Here is a 22,045-nt window from a genome sequence, read left to right as displayed (position 1 = left end):
TGTCCTCTTATATACTGTATTAGGCCCAGCCTGTCCTCTTATATACTGTATTAGGCCCAGCCTGTCCTCTTATATACTGTATTAGGCCCAGCCTATCCTCTTATATACTGTATTAGGCCCAGCCTGTCCTCTTATATACTGTATTAGGCCCAGCCTGTCCTCTTATATACTGTATTAGGCCCAGCCTGTCCTCTTATATACTGTATTAGGCCCAGCCTGTCCTCTTATATACTGTATTAGGCCCAGCCTGACCTCTTATATACTATATTAGGCCCAGCCTGTCCTCTTATATACTGTATTAGGCCCAGCATTTGGAACTTTGGTTTTTACTAGATATGGCTACTATCAATCACTACATCCTATGGATTTGGATACTGCTTTAAAAAAAAGATTTGTAAAGATGTGATCAATACATGTGGATGATTTCATTCATGTGCTGTCATTCGTAAAGGAAAGCACTTGTGTGTGTGTTTCTGTGTGTGTGTGTTCAAGCCACACCTGTGTCGGCCACGTTCCTCATGGTGTGTTTGAAGGCCCAGATGATGGAGTCCAGCACCAGTTTGAACTGGGCCGGAGGGATGGCCAGGAATGCTGGGAAACAATGGGAGTTGACCGCCTGCAGCAGGTAGAAGAAATGAGTCCTGTGTTCCGGGTACTCCTCAAAGTCCTGGAGGGAGAGAGAGAGAGACGGGACATATTGATGAGAACCAACCGACAACACTCCATGGAGAGAGACCCCTACAGTTAGTATGGAAATGGTACACTCCATGGAGAGTGACCCCCTACAGTCAGTATGGAAATGGAACACTCCATGGAGACAGACCCCCTACAGTCAGTATGGACATGGGACACTCCATGGAGAGACCCCTACAGTCAGTATGGACATGGGACACTCCATGGAGAGAGACCCCCTACAGTCAGTATGGAAATGGGACACTCCATGGAAAGAGACCCCCTACAGTCAGTATGGACATGGGACACTCCATGGAGAGAGACCCCTCCAGTCAGTATGGACATGGGACACTCCATGGAGAGAGACCCCTACAGTCAGTATGGAAATGGGACACTCCATGGAGAGACCCCTACAGTCAGTATGGAAATGGAACACTCCACGGAGAGTGACCCCCTACAGTCAGTATGGAAATGGAACACTCCACGGAGAGTGACCCCCTACAGTCAGTATGGAAATGGAACACTCCATGGAAAGAGACCCCTACAGTCAGTATGGAAATGGAACACTCCATGGAAAGAGACACCCTACAGTCAGTATGGAAATGGAACACTCGATGGAGAGAGACTCCCTACAGTCAGTATGGAAATGAAACACTCCATGGAGAGACCCCCTACAGTCAGTATGGAAATGAAACACTCCATGGAGAGAGACCCCCTACAGTCAGTATGGAAATGAAACACTCCATGGAGAGAGACCCCCTACAGTCAGTATGGAAATGGAACACTCCATGGAGAGTGACCCCCTACAGTCAGTATGGAAATGGAACACTCCATGGAGAGACCCCCTACAGTCAGTATGGAAATGAAACACTCCATGGAGAGACCCCCTACAGTCAGTATGGAAATGGAACACTCCATGGAGAGACCCCCTACAGTCAGTATGGAAATGGAACACTCCATGGAGAGAGACCCCCTACAGTCAGTATGGAAATGAAACACTCCATGGAGAGAGACCCCCTACAGTCAGTATGGAAATGGAACACTCCATGGAGAGTGACCCCCTACAGTCAGTATGGAAATGGAACACTCCATGGAGAGACCCCCTACAGTCAGTATGGAAATGGAACACTCCATGGAAAGAGACCCCCTACAGTCAGTATGGAAATGGAACAGTCCGTGGTGAGAGACCCCCTACAGTCAGTATGGACATGGAACACACCATGGAGAGAGACCCCCTACAGTCAGCATGGAAATGGAACACTCCACGGAGAGAGACCTCCTACAGTCAGTATGGAAATGGAACACTCCATGGAAAGAGACCCCCTACAGTCAGTATGGAAATGGAACAGTCCGTGGAGAGAGACCCCCTACAGTCAGTATGGAAATGGAACACTCCATGGAAAGAGACCCCCTACAGTCAGTATGGAAATGGAACACTCCACGGAGAGAGACCCCCTACAGTCAGTATGGAAATGGAACACTCCATGGAGAGAGACCCCCTACAGTCAGTATGGAAATGGGGGTCTTAGTGAACTACCTCTTTAAATTGACTTATTTTGTTGTCATTTTTCTTTTTTCAGAGGATGGTTACAGGTACAAAAACAATCAAATCAATGCATACAAGATAACCCGAAACATTCCCCCCCTCAGTCCCCACCCACCGAGAAACCATGCTTCCTACACCCTCAGATTATGGGATGTCAAGGTCAGATTTGTCCATATTCTGTTCCAGTTAAAGTGTTGTTCAGATTCAATTAGATCTGTAGAATTGACTCTTTTCATGTCTAGTTCAGAATATGAGCTTTCCAAAAGTTGTTTATATATTATTGAGATCGATCCTTTCAGGAACCCAGATCATTTATTTATAAATCACATCATTGGATGTTTTGGTAGTTTGGTTTGTACTTTTGACAAATTGTGCCTACTATGTCAAGGTTTTACAGCCATACTGACATCAACATGTCAAGAGTACATTTTATAAACTCTAAAGATGAAAGTTTAGAACAATACCCACTATTAATAATGCTGATACTTACTTTATTGATCATGTTGAGTGTGCATTCGAACACGGCATCGAAGATCTGCGGGATCTCCCCGGTGATGTGTCCGCCCAGCTTGTTGACGATGGTTGCCATGGTGCTGAGGACCTCGGGCTCCCGGGCGGCGGGGACGTTGCGCTGGTAGTCGATGAGAACGGCGTCGAGCAGCGGCGGAACAAAGTTCTCCCCCACCTGGAAGGAAGGAACACCGGACGGGATCAACGGACAGATCAACGCGGCGGAGGGAGGAATGTTGTTGTTGTGTTCTCACCAGGTTACTGTAGGAACAGGACTGAGGTCAGTGTGTGTGTGTGTGTGTTTGTTACTAAGGACTAAGTGACCAACACGGTTGTCTTTCAAACTCTTAAGGGGAGAGAGCTTCCCAATCCATTCCTGGAGTACACACAGGACTGACACGTACTGCTTTAAACAGTCAGGTTGGACAGTCTAGGGTGTAGACGTCTTTTCTGTCATGTAGTTTTTCATTGAAACACCTCCGCTGTCTTTCATTGGGATGTATGTGGTAACAATATATCCTGATATATGTGGTACCAATATATCCTGATACATGTAGTACCAATATATCCTGATACATGTAGTACCAATATATCCTGATATATGTGGTAACAATATATCCTGATACATGTAGTACCAATATATCCTGATACATGTAGTACCAATATATCCTGATACATGTAGTACCAATATATCCTGATACATGTAGTACCAATATATCCTGATACATGTAGTACCAATATATCCTGATACATGTGGTAACAATATATCCTGATACATGTGGTACCAATATATCCTGATACATGTGGTAACAATATATCCTGATACATGTAGTACCAATATATCCTGATACATGTAGTACCAATATATCCTGATACATGTAGTACCAATATATCCTGATACATGTAGTACCAATATATCCTGATACATGTGGTAACAATATATCCTGATACATGTAGTAACAATATATCCTGATTGGGGCGGCAGGGTAGCCTCGTGGTTAGAGCGTTGGACTAGTAACCGGAAGGTTGTAAGTTCAAATCCCCGAGCTGACATGGTACAAATCTGTCGTTCTGCCCCTGAACAGGCAGTTAAACCCACTGTTCCTAGGCCGTCATTGAAAATAAGAATTTGTTCTTAACTCACTTGCCTAGTAAAATAAAGGCAAAATAAAAAATACATGTAGTACCAATATATCCTGATACATGTAGTAACAATATATCCTGATAGTACCGATATATCCTGATACACGTAGTAACAATATATCCTGATACATGTAGTACCAATATATCCTGATACATGTAGTAACAATATATCCTGATACATGTAGTACCAATATATCCTGATACATGTAGTACCAATATATCCTGATACATGTAGTAACAATATATCCTGATAGTACCGATATATCCTGATACACGTAGTAACAATATATCCTGATACATGTAGTACCAATATATCCTGATACATGTAGTACCAATATATCCTGATACACGTAGTACCAATATATCCTGATACATGTAGTAACAATATATCCTGATACATGTAGTAACAATATATCCTGATAGTACCGATATATCCTGATACACGTAGTACCAATATATCCTGATACACGTAGTACCAATATATCCTGATACACATAGTACCAATATATCCTGATACACGTAGTACCAATATATCCTGATACACATAGTACCAATGTATCCTGATACATGTAGTACCAATATATCCTGATACATGTAGTACCAATATATCCTGATACATGTAGTACCAATATATCCTGATACATGTAGTACCAATATATCCTGATACATGTAGTACCAATATATCCTGATACATGTTGTACCAATATATCCTGATACATGTAGTAACAATATATCCTGATACATGTGGTACCAATATATCCTGATACATGTGGTACCAATATATCCTGATACATGTGGTACCAATATATCCTGATACATGTGGTACCAATATATCCTGATATACAGTTTAAGTCGAATGTTTACATACACCTTGGCCAAATACATTTCAACTCAGTTTTTCACAATTCCTGACATTTAATCCTAGTCAGAATTTCCTGTTTTAGGTCAAGTAGGATCACCACTATTTTAAGAATGTGAAATGTCAGAATAATTATAGAGAGAATGATTTATTTCAGCTTTTATTTTTTTCATCACATCCCAGTGGGTCAGAAGTTTACATCCACTCAATTAGTATTTGGTAGCATTGCCTAAAAATTGTTTAACTTGGGTCAGAGGTTTGTGTAGCCTTCCACAAGCTTCCCACAATAAATTGGGTGAATTTATGCCCATTCCTCCTGACAGACCTGGTGTAACTGAGTCTGGTTTGTAGGCCTCCTTGCTCAGACACACAGCTTTTCAGTTCTGCCACACATTTTCTATAGAATTGAGGTAAGGGCTTTGTGATGGCCACTCCAACACCTTGACTTTGTTGTCCTTAAGCCATTTTGCAACAACTTTGGAAGTATGCTTGGGGTCATTGTCCATTTGGAAGACTAATTTGCGACCAAGCTTTAACTTCCTGACTGATGTCTTGAGATGTTGCTTCAATATATCCACATCATTTTCCTCCCTCATGATGCCATCTATTTTGTGAAGTGCACCAGCTCCTCCTGCAGCAAAGCACCTTCCTTGCTGAGCGGCCTTTCAGGTTATGTCGATATAGGACTCGTATTACTGTGGATATAGATACCTGTTTCCTCCAGCACCTTCACACGGTCCTTTGCTGTTTGGATTGAGTTGCACTTTTCGCACCAAAGTACGTTCATCTCTAGAAGACAGAACGCGTCTCCTTCCTGAGTGGTATGACGGCTGCGTGGTCCCATGATGTTTATACTTGCGTACTATTGTTTGTACAGATGAACGTGGTACATTCAGGCATTTAGAAATTGTTCCCAAGGATGAACCAGACTTGTGGAGATCTACAATATGTTTCTCTGAGGTCTTGGTTGATTTCTTTTGATTTTCCCATGATGTCAAGCTTAGTCTGAAGGTGGGCCTTGAAATACATCCACACGTACACCTCCAATTGACTCAAATTATGATAATTAGCATATCAGAAGCTTCTAAAGCCATGACATCATTTTCTGGAATTTTCCAAGCTGTTTAAAGGGACAGTCAACTTGGTGTATGTAAACTTCTGATGCACTGGAATTGTGATCCAGTGAATTATAAGTGAAATAATATGTCTGTAAACAATTGTTGGAAAAATTACTTGTGTCATGCACAAAGTAGATGTCCTAACTGACTTGCCAAAACTATAGTTTGTTAACAAGACATTTGTGGAATGGTTGAAAAAAAGGACTCCAACCTAAGTGTGTGTAAACTTCTGACTTCAACTGTATGTAGTAACAATATATCCTGATACATATAGAACCAATATCTTCCTGTCAGATGTGTATATACATCTGTATCTCACCATCTGTGGATCGCTGGATCTGCTAACCCAGCCGGAGATGAGTTTGAGCGTCTCTCTTTTCACCGTCCTCATACTTCTGATCAGGGGCTGTTTCGTCACCATCTCTCCTGAAATGCACACCACCAAGAGAATAGACGCATGAGGAGAGGACACACCGCCAAGAGAACAACCGCATGCGGAAAGGACACACCGCCAAGAGAATAGACGCATGAGGAGAGGACACACCGCCAAGAGAACAGACGCATGAGGAAAGGACACACCGCCAACAGAAGAGACGCATGAGGACAGGACACACACACAGCCCCCAGCCCAGCCCACCCCCCACTGACCGTTGGTCTGGATGGCTGCGGAGATGTTTTCGCTGAGGCACTTGTAGACGTTGAGCATGTCCAGATAAATGCGTCCTAACTGGATAACGAAGGGGTGTCCCACGGCCTTACAGGCCCGGACGTTGGTCTTCAGGATGCTGCCGAGCTGCTTCACCGTCTCTGGGTCCTTCAGAATGTCCACGTTCTAACAGAGGGGAGTCAACCAATCACATGTCATTTATAAAGCCCTTTTTACATCAGCAGATGTCATAAAGTGCTGTACAGAAACACAGCCGAAAACCACAAACAGCAAGCAATGCAGATGTAGAAGCACGGTGTCTAGGATAAACTCCCTGGAAAGCAGGAATCTAGGAAGAAACCTAGAGAGGAACCAGGCTCCGAGGGGTGGCCAGTCCTCTCCTGGCTGTACTGGGTAGAGATTTAAGAGAAGGGTACTTTAGTGATCATCAGACTGAGACTACAGGTCTTTGACTATAGGAAAGGGGTACTACTACAGGTCTGACTACAGGAAAGGGGTACTACTACAGGTCTTTGACTACAGGAAAGGGGTACTACTACAGGTCTGACTACAGGAAAGGGGTACTACTACAGGTCTGACTATAGGAAAGGGGTACTACTACAGGTATTTGACAACAGGAAAGGGGTAGCTACTACAGGTCTGACTACAGGAAAGGGGTACTACTACAGGTCTGACTACAGGAAAGGGGTACTACTACAGGTCTTTGACTACAGGAAAGGGGTACTACTACAGGTCTTTGACTACAGGAAAGGGGTACTACTACAGGTCTTTGACTATAGGAAAGAGGTACTACTACAGGTCTTTGACTATAGGAAAGGGGTACTACTACAGGTCTTTGACTATAGGAAAGGGGTACTACTACAGGTCTTTGACTATAGGAAAGGGGTAGCTACTACAGGTCTTTGACTATAGGAAAGGGGTACTACTACAGGTCTTTGACTATAGGAAAGGGGTACTACTACAGGTCTTTGACTATAGGAAAGGGGTACTACTACAGGTCTGACTACAGGAAAGGGGTACTACTACAGGTCTGACTACAGGAAAGGGGTACTACTACAGGTCTTTCTGTGACCTGGTGTTCTCCAGCAGCTGAACACATGTACATAGCAGTCCTGACATGGGTTTCAATCAGACACACTGCTCTTCAGGACAACTCTCTCCCTCCATCCTGTCTTACTCACTGTCCTTTCCAGTCACGTTCTCACTGGGGGGATTTTAGCTTATTTACAAAACATGTACAAAATATGAAAGAAGTGTGAAATGAATGATCACAGAGTGACTAGATTCATTAGTACAGGAGTGACTAGATTCATTACTACAGGAGTGACTAGATTCATTACTACAGGGGTGACTAGATTCATTATTACAGGAGTGACTAGATTCATTATTACAGGAGTGACTAGATTCATTATTACAGGAGTGACTAGATTCATTATTACAGGAGTGACTAGATTCATTATTACAGGAGTGACTAGATTCATTATTACAGGAGTGACTAGATTCATTATTACAGGGGTGACTAGATTCATTACTACAGGAGTGACTAGATTCATTATTACAGGAGTGACTAGATTCATTATTACAGGAGAGACTAGATTCATTCCCACAGGAGTGACTATATTCATTATTACAGGAGTGACTAGATTCATTATTACAGGAGTGACTAGATTCATTATTACAGGAGTGACTAGATTCATTATTACAGGAGTGACTAGATTCATTACCACAGCAGTGACTAGATTCATTACTACAGGAGTGACTAGATTCATTACCACAGCAGTGACTAGATTCATTATTACAGGAGTGACTAGATTCATTATTACAGGAGTGACTAGATTCATTACCACAGCAGTGACTAGATTCATTATTACAGGAGTGACTAGATTCATTCCCACAGGAGTGACTAGATTCATTACTACAGGAGTGACTAGATTCATTACTACAGGAGTGACTAGATTCATTATTACAGGAGTGACTAGATTCATTACTACAGGAGTGACTAGATTCATTACTACAGGAGTGACTAGATTCATTACTACAGGAGTGACTAGATTCATTACTATAGGAGTGACTAGATTCATTATTACAGGAGTGACTAGATTCATTCCCACAGGAGTGACTAGATTCATTACTACAGGAGTGACTAGATTCATTACTACAGGAGTGACTAGATTCATTCCCACAGGAGTGACTAGATTCATTCCCACAGCAGTGACGTACCTTGGTGGCCTGTTGAATGATGCTGTCCCACACCTGGTTAGGCAGTAACATGTATTTCTCTATGATATGCTCTTGTACTGCCTGGTCTGTCTGGGCTCCGATCATGTACCCCACGGCCTCGTAGAACGTATGGACCTGCACAACACACACAGGAGACCCAGAACATATAGATACACAAATACTAGATTCTGCTCTGAGTCAGCGTAATGCTTCTCAGTAGACATAGAGATCAAGTCCCGTCTAAGTCAGTGTGTTTCTACAGCTTGGAACGTACACACCAACATAACATCAGCACTGAGGGAAGGTCAAGGTTTGTAACTTTTGTCAGCGTTAGTAATAATGAACACAGATACAAGAAACAGAGAAAGACAATCTGGGTTTTATTGGTTAGACTGGAAATGTTCAAATGTTCTGAATCGCAGAGCTTTTTCAGTAGACATGACAGAGTCCTCTCTACTCAATCCATTTCTACAGCTTGGGGTGTGTTTGAACCCATTTCAACATGCCCTAATACACGCCTTTTAGTTTGGACTGAGTGAATGACAGGTATAGTTCTCTCTAGTCGGCGCATTTCTAGGGCCTGAGGCTGGCCTGTCTGTTGGGGTTAAAGGTCATGTTGATGTTGTTGAGGATCTCGTCGCACGTGTGTGTGTGTGTGTGTGTGTGTGTACCTGTTGTGGCTGCAGGTCACAGGTGTGTGTGTGTGTGTGTGTGTGTGTGTGTGTGTGTGTGTGTGTGTGTGTGTGTGTGTGTGTGTGTGTACCTGCTGTGGCTGCAGGTCACAGATGATGGTGTTGATGTTGTTGAGGATCTCGTCGATGAAGGGCATCACCTCGCCCACCTGCACCTGGACAAAATGGCGACGGCACTTCTGGGCGATCTTGATGAAAGTGTCACACGCCATATCCTGTACCCCATCATGGGTCTCTGAGAGGGGGAGGGAGGGGGTGAGACAGGCTGGATAACACACACAACTCACCTCTGTACACCAGGCACACAGACAGTTAGTTAGTTCCCTCACCTCTGTACACCAGCCACACAGACAGTTAGTTAGTTCCCTCACCTCTGTACACCAGGCACACAGACAGTTAGTTAGTTCTCTCACCTCTGTACACCAGGCACACAGACAGTTAGTTAGTTCTCTCACCTCTGCACACAGACAGTTAGTTAGTTCCCTCACCTCTGTACACCAGGCACACAGACAGTTAGTTAGTTCCCTCACCTCTGTACACCAGGCACACAGACAGTTAGTTAGTTCTCTCACCTCTGTACACAGACAGTTAGTTAGTTCTCTCACCTCTGTACACAGACAGTTAGTTAGTTCTCTCACCTCTGTACACCAGGCACACAGACAGTTAGTTAGTTCCCTCACCTCTGTACACCAGCCACACAGACAGTTAGTTAGTTCCCTCACCTCTGTACACCAGGCACACAGACAGTTAGTTAGTTCCCTCACCTCTGTACACCAGGCACACAGACAGTTAGTTAGTTCCCTCACCTCGGTACACCAGGCACACAGACAGAGTTAGTTAGTTCTCTCACCTCTGTACACCAGGCACACAGACAGTTAGTTAGTTCTCTCACCTCTGCACACAGACAGTTAGTTAGTTCCCTCACCTCTGTACACCAGGCACACAGACAGTTAGTTAGTTCTCTCACCTCTGTACACCAGGCACACAGACAGTTAGTTAGTTCTCTCACCTCTGTACACAGACAGTTAGTTAGTTCTCTCACCTCTGTACACAGACAGTTAGTTAGTTCTCTCACCTCTGTACACCAGGCACACAGACAGTTAGTTAGTTCTCTCACCTCTGTACACCAGGCACACAGACAGTTAGTTAGTTCCCTCACCTCTGTACACCAGTCATACAGACAGTTAGTTAGTTCTCTCACCTCTGCACACCAGGCACACAGACAGTTAGTTAGTTCTCTCACCTCTGTACACCAGGCACACAGACAGTTAGTTAGTTCCCTCACCGTGCACACAGACAGTTAGTTAGTTCCCTCACCGTGCACACAGACAGTTAGTTAGTTCCCTCACCGTGCACACAGACAGTTAGTTATTTCCCTCACCGTGCACACAGACAGTTAGTTAGTTCCCTCACCTCTGTACACCAGGCACACAGACAGTTAGTTAGTTCTCTCACCTCTGTACACCAGGCACACAGACAGTTAGTTAGTTCTCTCACCTCTGTACACAGACAGTTAGTTAGTTCTCTCACCTCTGTACACAGACAGTTAGTTAGTTCTCTCACCTCTGTACACCAGGCACACAGACAGTTAGTTAGTTCTCTCACCTCTGTACACCAGGCACACAGACAGTTAGTTAGTTCCCTCACCTCTGTACACCAGTCATACAGACAGTTAGTTAGTTCTCTCACCTCTGCACACCAGGCACACAGACAGTTAGTTAGTTCTCTCACCTCTGTACACCAGGCACACAGACAGTTAGTTAGTTCCCTCACCGTGCACACAGACAGTTAGTTAGTTCCCTCACCGTGCACACAGACAGTTAGTTAGTTCCCTCACCGTGCACACAGACAGTTATTTCCCTCACCGTGCACACAGACAGTTAGTTAGTTCTCTCACCGTGCACACAGACAGTTAGTTAGTTCTCTCACCTCTGTACACAGAAAGTTAGTTAGTTCTCTCACCTCTGGACACAGACAGTTAGTTAGTTCTCTCACCGTGCACACAGACAGTTAGTTAGTTCCCTCACCGTGCACACAGACAGTTAGTTAGTTCCCTCACCGTGCACACAGACAGTTAGTTAGTTCTCTCACCGTGCACACAGACAGTTAGTTAGTTCTCTCACCAGGCACACAGACAGTTAGTTAGTTCTCTCACCAGGCACACAGACAGTTAGTTAGTTCCCTCACCTCTGCACACAGACAGTTAGTTAGTTCTCTCACCGTGCACACAGACAGTTAGTTAGTTCTCTCACCTCTGTACACCAGGCACACAGACAGTTAGTTAGTTCCCTCACCGTGCACACAGACAGTTAGTTAGTTCCCTCACCGTGCACACAGACAGTTAGTTAGTTCTCTCACCGTGCACACAGACAGTTAGTTATTTCCCTCACCGTGCACACAGACAGTTAGTTAGTTCTCTCACCGTGCACACAGACAGTTAGTTAGTTCTCTCACCTCTGTACACAGAAAGTTAGTTAGTTCTCTCACCTCTGTACACAGACAGTTAGTTAGTTCTCTCACCTCTGTACACAGACAGTTAGTTAGTTCTCTCACCTCTGGACACAGACAGTTAGTTAGTTCTCTCACCGTGCACACAGACAGTTAGTTAGTTCCCTCACCGTGCACACAGACAGTTAGTTAGTTCCCTCACCGTGCACACAGACAGTTAGTTAGTTCTCTCACCGTGCACACAGACAGTTAGTTAGTTCTCTCACCAGGCACACAGACAGTTAGTTAGTTCTCTCACCGTGCACACAGACAGTTAGTTAGTTCCCTCACCTCTGCACACAGACAGTTAGTTAGTTCTCTCACCGTGCACACAGACAGTTAGTTAGTTCTCTCACCTCTGGACACCAGGCACACAGACAGTTAGTTAGTTCTCTCACCAGGCACACAGACAGTTAGTTAGTTCTCTCACCGTGCACACAGACAGTTAGTTAGTTCTCTCACCTCTGGACACAGACAGTTAGTTAGTTCCCTCACCGTGCACACAGACAGTTAGTTAGTTCCCTCACCGTGCACACAGACAGTTAGTTAGTTCCCTCACCGTGCACACAGACAGTTAGTTAGTTCCCTCACCGTGCACACAGACAGTTATTTCCCTCACCGTGCACACAGACAGTTAGTTAGTTCTCTCACCGTGCACACAGACAGTTAGTTAGTTCTCTCACCTCTGTACACAGAAAGTTAGTTAGTTCTCTCACCTCTGGACACAGACAGTTAGTTAGTTCTCTCACCGTGCACACAGACAGTTAGTTAATTCCCTCACCGTGCACACAGACAGTTAGTTAGTTCCCTCACCGTGCACACAGACAGTTAGTTAGTTCTCTCACCGTGCACACAGACAGTTAGTTAGTTCTCTCACCAGGCACACAGACAGTTAGTTAGTTCTCTCACCAGGCACACAGACAGTTAGTTAGTTCCCTCACCTCTGCACACAGACAGTTAGTTAGTTCTCTCACCGTGCACACAGACAGTTAGTTAGTTCTCTCACCTCTGTACACCAGGCACACAGACAGTTAGTTAGTTCCCTCACCGTGCACACAGACAGTTAGTTAGTTCCCTCACCGTGCACACAGACAGTTAGTTAGTTCTCTCACCGTGCACACAGACAGTTAGTTATTTCCCTCACCGTGCACACAGACAGTTAGTTAGTTCTCTCACCGTGCACACAGACAGTTAGTTAGTTCTCTCACCTCTGTACACAGAAAGTTAGTTAGTTCTCTCACCTCTGTACACAGACAGTTAGTTAGTTCTCTCACCTCTGGACACAGACAGTTAGTTAGTTCTCTCACCGTGCACACAGACAGTTAGTTAGTTCCCTCACCGTGCACACAGACAGTTAGTTAGTTCCCTCACCGTGCACACAGACAGTTAGTTAGTTCTCTCACCGTGCACACAGACAGTTAGTTAGTTCTCTCACCAGGCACACAGACAGTTAGTTAGTTCTCTCACCGTGCACACAGACAGTTAGTTAGTTCCCTCACCTCTGCACACAGACAGTTAGTTAGTTCTCTCACCGTGCACACAGACAGTTAGTTAGTTCTCTCACCTCTGGACACCAGGCACACAGACAGTTAGTTAGTTCTCTCACCAGGCACACAGACAGTTAGTTAGTTCTCTCACCGTGCACACAGACAGTTAGTTAGTTCTCTCACCTCTGGACACAGACAGTTAGTTAGTTCCCTCACCGTGCACACAGACAGTTAGTTAGTTCTCTCACCGTGCACACAGACAGTTAGTTAGTTCTCTCACCTCTGTACACAGAAAGTTAGTTAGTTCTCTCACCTCTGTACACAGACAGTTAGTTAGTTCTCTCACCTCTGTACACAGACAGTTAGTTAGTTGTCTCACCTCTGGACACAGACAGTTAGTTAGTTCTCTCACCGTGCACACAGACAGTTAGTTAGTTCCCTCACCGTGCACACAGACAGTTAGTTAGTTCCCTCACCGTGCACACAGACAGTTAGTTAGTTCTCTCACCGTGCACACAGACAGTTAGTTAGTTCTCTCACCAGGCACACAGACAGTTAGTTAGTTCTCTCACCGTGCACACAGACAGTTAGTTAGTTCCCTCACCTCTGCACACAGACAGTTAGTTAGTTCTCTCACCGTGCACACAGACAGTTAGTTAGTTCTCTCACCTCTGGACACCAGGCACACAGACAGTTAGTTAGTTCTCTCACCAGGCACACAGACAGTTAGTTAGTTCTCTCACCGTGCACACAGACAGTTAGTTAGTTCTCTCACCTCTGGACACAGACAGTTAGTTAGTTCCCTCACCGTGCACACAGACAGTTAGTTAGTTCCCTCACCGTGCACACAGACAGTTAGTTAGTTCCCTCACCGTGCATGAACTCAAAGAGTTTATTGACGACGGTCTTGAGGAACTTCCAGTGGGCTCTGAGGAAGCGAGGGTACTGGCCCACGATGTACATGATGTTGGAGGCAATGATGGCCTTATTATCCTTTCCCCTCTTCTGTTCACATAGACCCAGCAGATCCTACACACACACACACACACACACACACACACACACACACACACACACACACACACACACACACACACACACACACACAAGTTAGACAGATGGATAACAGAGAGCCTTTGGACAATAGATGAGCTGTATGTTCATCCTTGAGGCCCAGTGTGTCCAGAGAGGCAGCACATCTTTCCCTCCTGCATCTCTGTCACATTGTCCATCAGCTCAACTAAATATCCACCAATCAAACTCCCATTCTCCTCCTTCTCCTAAAGAGAAAGATGCTGCTCAACATTCTCCTAAAGAGAAAGATGCTGCTCAACATTCTCCTAAAGAGAAAGATGCTGCTCAACATTCTCCTGAAGAGAAAGATGCTGCTCAACATTCCCCTAAAGAGAAAGATGCTGTTCAACATTCTCCTAAAGAGAAAGATGCTGCTCAACATTCTCCTAAAGAGAAAGATGCTGCTCAACATTCTCCTAAAGAGAAAGATGCTGCTCAACATTCTCCTAAAGAGAAAGATGCTGCTCAACATTCTCCTAAAGAGAAAGATGCTGCTCAACATTCTCCTAAAGAGAAAGATGCTGCTCAACATTCTCCTAAAGAGAAAGATGCTGCTCAACATTCTCCTAAAGAGAAAGATGCTGCTCAACATTCTCCTAAAGAGAAAGATGCTGCTCAACATTCTAAAGAGAAAGATGCTGCTCAACATTCTAAAGAGAAAGATGCTGCTCAACATTCTCCTAAAGCCTTCTGGTCATCAACCCTCTACATGAATCCCATTTTACTCTCTCCGTTATACCATTATACTTGTCCCTAGGTGGCCTCCGTACCTTGATGACGGTGACCAGGAACCTCTTCTCGTCCTCTTCGTGCATGGCTCCACTGATGGACCCTATAGCCCAGCACAGTGTGTTGAGGTTCTTCCAGGACCACTCTGTACCATTCACCTGGTTATGAAGCTTCTCTGTCATTATACGCTCCGTGTCTGCATAGTCCAGATGGGTCAGGTACACTAGAGAGAGAGAGAGAGAGAGAGAGAGAGAGAGAGAGAGAGAGAGAGAGAGAGAGAGAGACAGAGAGAGAGAGAGACAGACAGAGAGAGAGAGACAGAGAGACAGAGAGAGAGAGAGAGAGAGAGAGAGAGAGAGAGAGAGACGATCACAGAGAGTTTAGAGTGTAGATCAAGTTAATAGACTAGGGTCCTTATTGAATATGTAGTGGTGCTGTACAGTGATGTGATGTCCACAAAGGAAACTGACAATCAGTCTAAATGTAGAAAGTCACACATAACTACTCCACCTGCTATATCTGCTTCCTGCACTCATTAAGCGTCACCCCCCCCCACACACACACACACGTGTGACGTACCCAGTGTCTCTCTCATGTTCTTGTAGAGGTTGATGGAGTCTGTGTCCTTCATGAACTCTCGTACCACCTCTCCCTGGTCGTTCTCCACCACCAGCACCTCCTCCGGCTTGGCCATGCGGCTCACCATCAGCAGACGCACCTGTTACCAACATCAACAGCCGTCAAGACACACAGAGAGAAACACAGACACACAGAGAGAAACACAGACACACAGTGAGAGACACAGACACACAGAGAGAAACACAGACACAGAGAGAGACACAGACACACAGAGAGAAACACAGACACACAGAGAGAAACACAGACACACAGAGAGAGAGACACAGACACACAGAGAGAGAGAGACACAGACACACAGAGAGAGAGAGAGACACAGACACACAGAGAGAGAGAGAGAGACAGACACACAGAGAGAGAGAGAGAGACAGACACACAGAGAGAGAGAGAGAGACACAGACACACAGAGAGAGAGAGACACACAGACACACAGAGAGAGAGAGACACAGACACACAGAGAGAGAGAGAGACAGACACAGAGAGAGAGAGAGAGACAGACACAGAGAGAGAGAGAGAGAGAGACACAGACACACACAGAGAGAGAGAGAGACACAGACACAGAGAGAGAGAGAGAGAGACAGACACACACTGACTACACACACACACACACACACTTCATGCCAACAAATTCTCTGGACCACACACTCTTGACCATGTGCCAACAAATTATCTCAATCTCCGCTCGCTCTCACATACACACTGTGACCCCCAGAGAGCAAGAGTGTGTGTGTGTGTCTGTCTGTCAGCCAGTCTCCCAGTCAGTCCGGACTGTCCGTCTGTCTGTCTGGTCACCTTGGAGAGTACAGGCAGGTAGAGCTGTCTGCGAGGAGGGACATCAAAGTGTTGTGATCCAGACAGCAGGGGGGAGGTGGAGGTGGAGAAGGGACTCTCCCTGTAAAGCTCTGCAGCCAGATGGTTCCAGTACTCCAGACAGATCTTAAAGATCTCTGTCTCCTCCACCTCAGACACCAGCAGCATGTAGTGGAGAGCCTGGACGAGAGGAGAGGAGGAGGAGAGAGGAGTAGGAGGATAGAGAGAGGGGGAGGGTGAGAGAGAGAGAGGAGGAGAGGAAGGGGGAGAGAGAGAGAGGAGGAGAGTTGAGAGAGAGAGAGGAGGAGAGGAAGGGGGAGAGAGAGAGAGGAGGAGAGTTGAGAGAGAGAGAGAGAGAGAGAGAGAGAGAGAGAGAGAGAGAGACAGAGACAGTGAAAGAGAGAGAGACAGTGAAAGAGAGAGAGAGAGAGAGAGAGAGAGAGACAGTGAAAGAGAGAGAGACAGTGAAAGAGAGAGAGAGACAGGAGAGGAGGAGGAGAGGGGGAGGAGGAGAGAGAGGAGGAGAGGAGGAGGAGAGGAGGTGGGGAGAGAGAGGAGTAGAGAGGGGGGAGGAGAGGAGGGGGAGGAGAGAGAGAGGGGGAGGGTGAGAGAGAGAGAGAGAGGAGGAGAGGAAGGGGGAGAGAGAGAGAGGAGGAGAGTTGAGAGAGAGAGAGGAGGAGAGGAAGGGGGAGAGAGAGAGAGGAGGAGAGTTGAGAGAGAGAGAGAGAGAGAGAGAGAGAGAGAGAGAGAGAGAGAGACAGTGAAAGAGACAGTGAAAGAGAGAGAGACAGTGAAAGAGAGAGAGAGACAGTGAAAGAGAGAGAGAGACAGTGAAAGAGAGAGAGAGACAGTGAAAGAGAGAGAGAGACAGTGAAAGAGAGAGAGAGACAGTGAAAGAGAGAGAGAGAGAGAGAGAGAGAGAGAGACAGTGAAAGAGAGAGAGAGAGAGAGACAGTGAAAGAGAGAGAGACAGTGAAAGAGAGAAGAGAGAGAGAGACAGTGAAAGAGAGAGAGACAGTGAAAGAGAGAGAGAGAGAGAGACAGTGAAGAGAGAGAGAGAGAGAGAGAGAGAGAGAGAGAGAGAGAGAGAGAGAGAGAGAGGAGGAGGTGGGGGGAGGGGAGAGGAAGGGGGAGGAGGGAGGGGTTACTGTTTAATTTGAAGGATCTGTTTTGTATATTTAGTGTTTAGTGGTTTTCATAACAGCCCTCCTGAGTTTCCAACCTCACCTGCATTAACTTGACCTAATAGTTGTAAAGAAACCCAGGCCTTTTCCCATGTCCTCTTCTCCACTATGTCCCACCCAGTCCCAGGATGTAACCATGTCCTCTTCTCCACCATGTCCCACCCAGTCCCAGGATGTAACCATGTCCTCTTCTCCACCATGTCCCACCCAGTCCAGGATGTAACCATGTCCTCTTCTCCACTATGTCCCACCCAGTCCCAGGATGTAACCATGTCCTCTTCTCCACTATGTCCCACCCAGTCCCAGGATGTAACCATGTCCTCTTCTCCACCATGTCCCACCCAGTCCCAGGATGTAACCATGTCCTCTTCTCCACTATGTCCCACCCAGTCCCAGGATGTAACCATGTCCTCTTCTCCACTATGTCCCACCCAGTCCCAGGATGTAACCATGTCCTCTTCTCCACCATGTCCCACCCAGTCCCAGGATGTAACCATGTCCCACCCAGTCCCAGGATGTAACCATGTCCTCTTCTCCACCATGTCCCACCCAGTCCCAGGATGTAACCATGTCCTCTTCTCCACCATGTCCCACCCAGTCCCAGGATGTAACCATGTCCTCTTCTCCACTATGTCCCTCCCAGTCCCAGGATGTAACCATGTCCTCTTCTCCACTATGTCCCACCCAGTCCCAGGATGTAACCATGTCCTCTTCTCCACTATGTCCCACCCAGTCCCAGGATGTAACCATGTCCTCTTCTCCACTATGTCCCACCCAGTCCCAGGATGTAACCATGTCCTCTTCTCCACTATGTCCCACCCAGTCCCAGGATGTAACCATGTCCTCTTCTCCACCATGTCCCACCCAGTCCCAGGATGTAACCATGTCCTCTTCTCCACTATGTCCCACCCAGTCCCAGGATGTAACCATGTCCTCTTCTCCACTATGTCCCACCCAGTCCCAGGATGTAACCATGTCCTCTTCTCCACCATGTCCCACCCAGTCCCAGGATGTAACCATGTCCCACCCAGTCCCAGGATGTAACCATGTCCTCTTCTCCACCATGTCCCACCCAGTCCCAGGATGTAACCATGTCCTCTTCTCCACCATGTCCCACCCAGTCCCAGGATGTAACCATGTCCTCTTCTCCACTATGTCCCTCCCAGTCCCAGGATGTAACCATGTCCTCTTCTCCACTATGTCCCACCCAGTCCCAGGATGTAACCATGTCCTCTTCTCCACTATGTCCCACCCAGTCCCAGGATGTAACCATGTCCTCTTCTCCACTATGTCCCACCCAGTCCCAGGATGTAACCATGTCCTCTTCTCCACTATGTCCCACCCAGTCCCAGGATGTAACCATGTCCTCTTCTCCACTATGTCCCACCCAGTCCCAGGATGTAACCATGTCCTCTTCTCCACTATGTCCCACCCAGTCCCAGGATGTAACCATGTCCTCTTCTCCACTATGTCCCACCCAGTCCCAGGATGTAACCATGTCCTCTTCTCCACTATGTCCCACCCAGTCCCAGGATGTAACCATGTCCTCTTCTCCACTATGTCCCACCCAGTCCCAGGATGTAACCATGTCCTCTTCTCCACTATGTCCCACCCAGTCCCAGGATGTAACCATGTCCTCTTCTCCACTATGTCCCACCCAGTCCCAGGATGTAACCATGTCCTCTTCTCCACTATGTCCCACCCAGTCCCAGGATGTAACCATGTCCTCTTCTCCACCATGTCCCACCCAGTCCCAGGATGTAACCATGTCCTCTTCTCCACTATGTCCCACCCAGTCCCAGGATGTAACCATGTCCTCTTCTCCACTATGTCCCACCCAGTCCCAGGATGTAACCATGTCCTCTTCTCCACTATGTCCCACCCAGTCCCAGGATGTAACCATGTCCTCTTCTCCACTATGTCCCACCCAGTCCCAGGATGTAACCATGTCCTCTTCTCCACTATGTCCCACCCAGTCCCAGGATGTAACCATGTCCTCTTCTCCACTATGTCCCACCCAGTCCCAGGATGTAACCATGTCCTCTTCTCCACTATGTCCCACCCAGTCCCAGGATGTAACCATGTCCTCTTCTCCACTATGTCCCACCCAGTCCCAGGATGTAACCATGTCCTCTTCTCCACTATGTCCCACCCAGTCCCAGGATGTAACCATGTCCTCTTCTCCACTATGTCCCACCCAGTCCCAGGATGTAACCATGTCCTCTTCTCCACTATGTCCCACCCAGTCCCAGGATGTAACCATGTCCTCTTCTCCACTATGTCCCACCCAGTCCCAGGATGTAACCATGTCCTCTTCTCCACTATGTCCCACCCAGTCCCAGGATGTAACCATGTCCTCTTCTCCACTATGTCCCACCCAGTCCCAGGATGTAACCATGTCCTCTTCTCCACTATGTCCCACCCAGTCCCAGGATGTAACCATGTCCTCTTCTCCACTATGTCCCACCCAGTCCCAGGATGTAACCATGTCCTCTTCTCCACTATGTCCCACCCAGTCCCAGGATGTAACCATGTCCTCTTCTCCACTATGTCCCACCCAGTCCCAGGATGTAACCATGTCCTCTACTTCTCCACTATGTCCCACCCAGTCCCAGGATGTAACCATGTCCTCTTCTCCACTATGTCCCACCCAGTCCCAGGATGTAACCATGTCCTCTTCTCCACTATGTCCCACCCAGTCCCAGGATGTAACCATGTCCTCTTCTCCACTATGTCCCACCCAGTCCCAGGATGTAACCATGTCCTCTTCTCCACTATGTCCCACCCAGTCCCAGGATGTAACCATGTCCTCTTCTCCACTATGTCCCACCCAGTCCCAGGATGTAACCATGTCCTCTTCTCCACTATGTCCCACCCAGTCCCAGGATGTAACCATGTCCTCTTCTCCACTATGTCCCACCCAGTCCCAGGATGTAACCATGTCCTCTTCTCCACTATGTCCCACCCAGTCCCAGGATGTAACCATGTCCTCTTCTCCACTATGTCCCACCCAGTCCCAGGATGTAACCATGTCCTCTTCTCCACCATGTCCCACCCAGTCCCAGGATGTAACCATGTCCTCTTCTCCACTATGTCCCACCCAGTCCCAGGATGTAACCATGTCCTCTTCTCCACTATGTCCCACCCAGTCCCAGGATGTAACCATGTCCTCTTCTCCACTATGTCCCACCCAGTCCCAGGATGTAACCATGTCCTCTTCTCCACTATGTCCCACCCAGTCCCAGGATGTAACCATGTCCTCTTCTCCACTATGTCCCACCCAGTCCCAGGATGTAACCATGTCCTCTTCTCCACTATGTCCCACCCAGTCCCAGGATGTAACCATGTCCTCTTCTCCACTATGTCCCACCCAGTCCCAGGATGTAACCATGTCCTCTTCTCCACTATGTCCCACCCAGTCCCAGGATGTAACCATGTCCTCTTCTCCACCATGTCCCACCCAGTCCCAGGATGTAACCATGTCCTCTTCTCCACTATGTCCCACCCAGTCCCAGGATGTAACCATGTCCTCTTCTCCACTATGTCCCACCCAGTCCCAGGATGTAACCATGTCCTCTTCTCCACTATGTCCCACCCAGTCCCAGGATGTAACCATGTCCTCTTCTCCACTATGTCCCACCCAGTCCCAGGATGTAACCATGTCCTCTTCTCCACTATGTCCCACCCAGTCCCAGGACGTAACCATGTCCTCTTCTTCTCCACCATGTCCCACCCAGTCCCAGGACGTAACCATGTCCTCTACTTCTCCACTATGTCCCACCCAGTCCCAGGATGTAACCATGTCCCACCCAGTCCCAGGATGTAACCATGTCCTCTACTTCTCCACTATGTCCCATCCAGTCCCAGGATGTAACCATGTCTCACCCAGTCCCAGGATGTAACCATGTCCTCTACTTCTCCACTATGTCCCACCCAGTCCCAGGATGTAACCATGTCCTCTACTTCTCCACTATGTCCCACCCAGACCCAGGATCTAACCATGTCCTCTACTTCTCCACTATGTCCCACCCAGTCCCAGGATGTAACCATGTCCCACCCAGTCCCAGGATGTAACCATGTCCTCTACTTCTCCATAATGTCCCACCCAGTCCCAGGATGTAACCATGTCCCACCCAGTCCCAGGATGTAACCATGTCCTCTACTTCTCCACTATGTCCCACCCAGTCCCAGGACGTAACCATGTCCCACTC

The 22,045-nt window shown here is 47.0% G+C and overlaps 1 protein-coding gene across 8 annotated transcripts in view; it reads right to left on the bottom strand.

Annotated features, from left to right (window-relative positions):
* The window catches only part of LOC109876345 (exportin-1), an 87,889-nt gene that overhangs the window by 13,643 nt on the left and 52,201 nt on the right, over positions 1-22,045 (bottom strand). For 4 of the 8 annotated variants that reach the window (XM_031813168.1, XM_031813166.1, XM_031813165.1 and 1 more), the window contains 10 exons: positions 16,633-16,830; positions 15,784-15,922; positions 15,246-15,427; positions 14,274-14,430; positions 9,499-9,662; positions 8,736-8,870; positions 6,497-6,680; positions 6,168-6,274; positions 2,709-2,903; positions 499-667 (listed from right to left, as the gene is read on the bottom strand). In XM_031813168.1, coding sequence (XP_031669028.1) covers positions 499-667; positions 2,709-2,903; positions 6,168-6,274; positions 6,497-6,680; positions 8,736-8,870; positions 9,499-9,662; positions 14,274-14,430; positions 15,246-15,427; positions 15,784-15,922; positions 16,633-16,830 — 1,630 coding nt within the window. Of the gene's footprint in view, positions 1-498; positions 668-2,708; positions 2,904-6,167; positions 6,681-8,735; positions 8,871-9,498; positions 9,663-14,273; positions 14,431-15,245; positions 15,428-15,783; positions 15,923-16,632; positions 16,831-22,045 lie in introns of all 8 variants that reach the window. The other 4 variants (XM_031813161.1, XM_031813162.1, XM_031813163.1 and 1 more) reach the window with 1 other exon arrangement.

Source organism: Oncorhynchus kisutch, unplaced genomic scaffold (assembly GCF_002021735.2).
Source record: "Oncorhynchus kisutch isolate 150728-3 unplaced genomic scaffold, Okis_V2 Okis04b-Okis11a_hom, whole genome shotgun sequence".
Lineage (NCBI taxonomy): Eukaryota > Metazoa > Chordata > Actinopteri > Salmoniformes > Salmonidae > Oncorhynchus > Oncorhynchus kisutch.
This window is presented reverse-complemented; position numbering and strand designations above follow the sequence as displayed.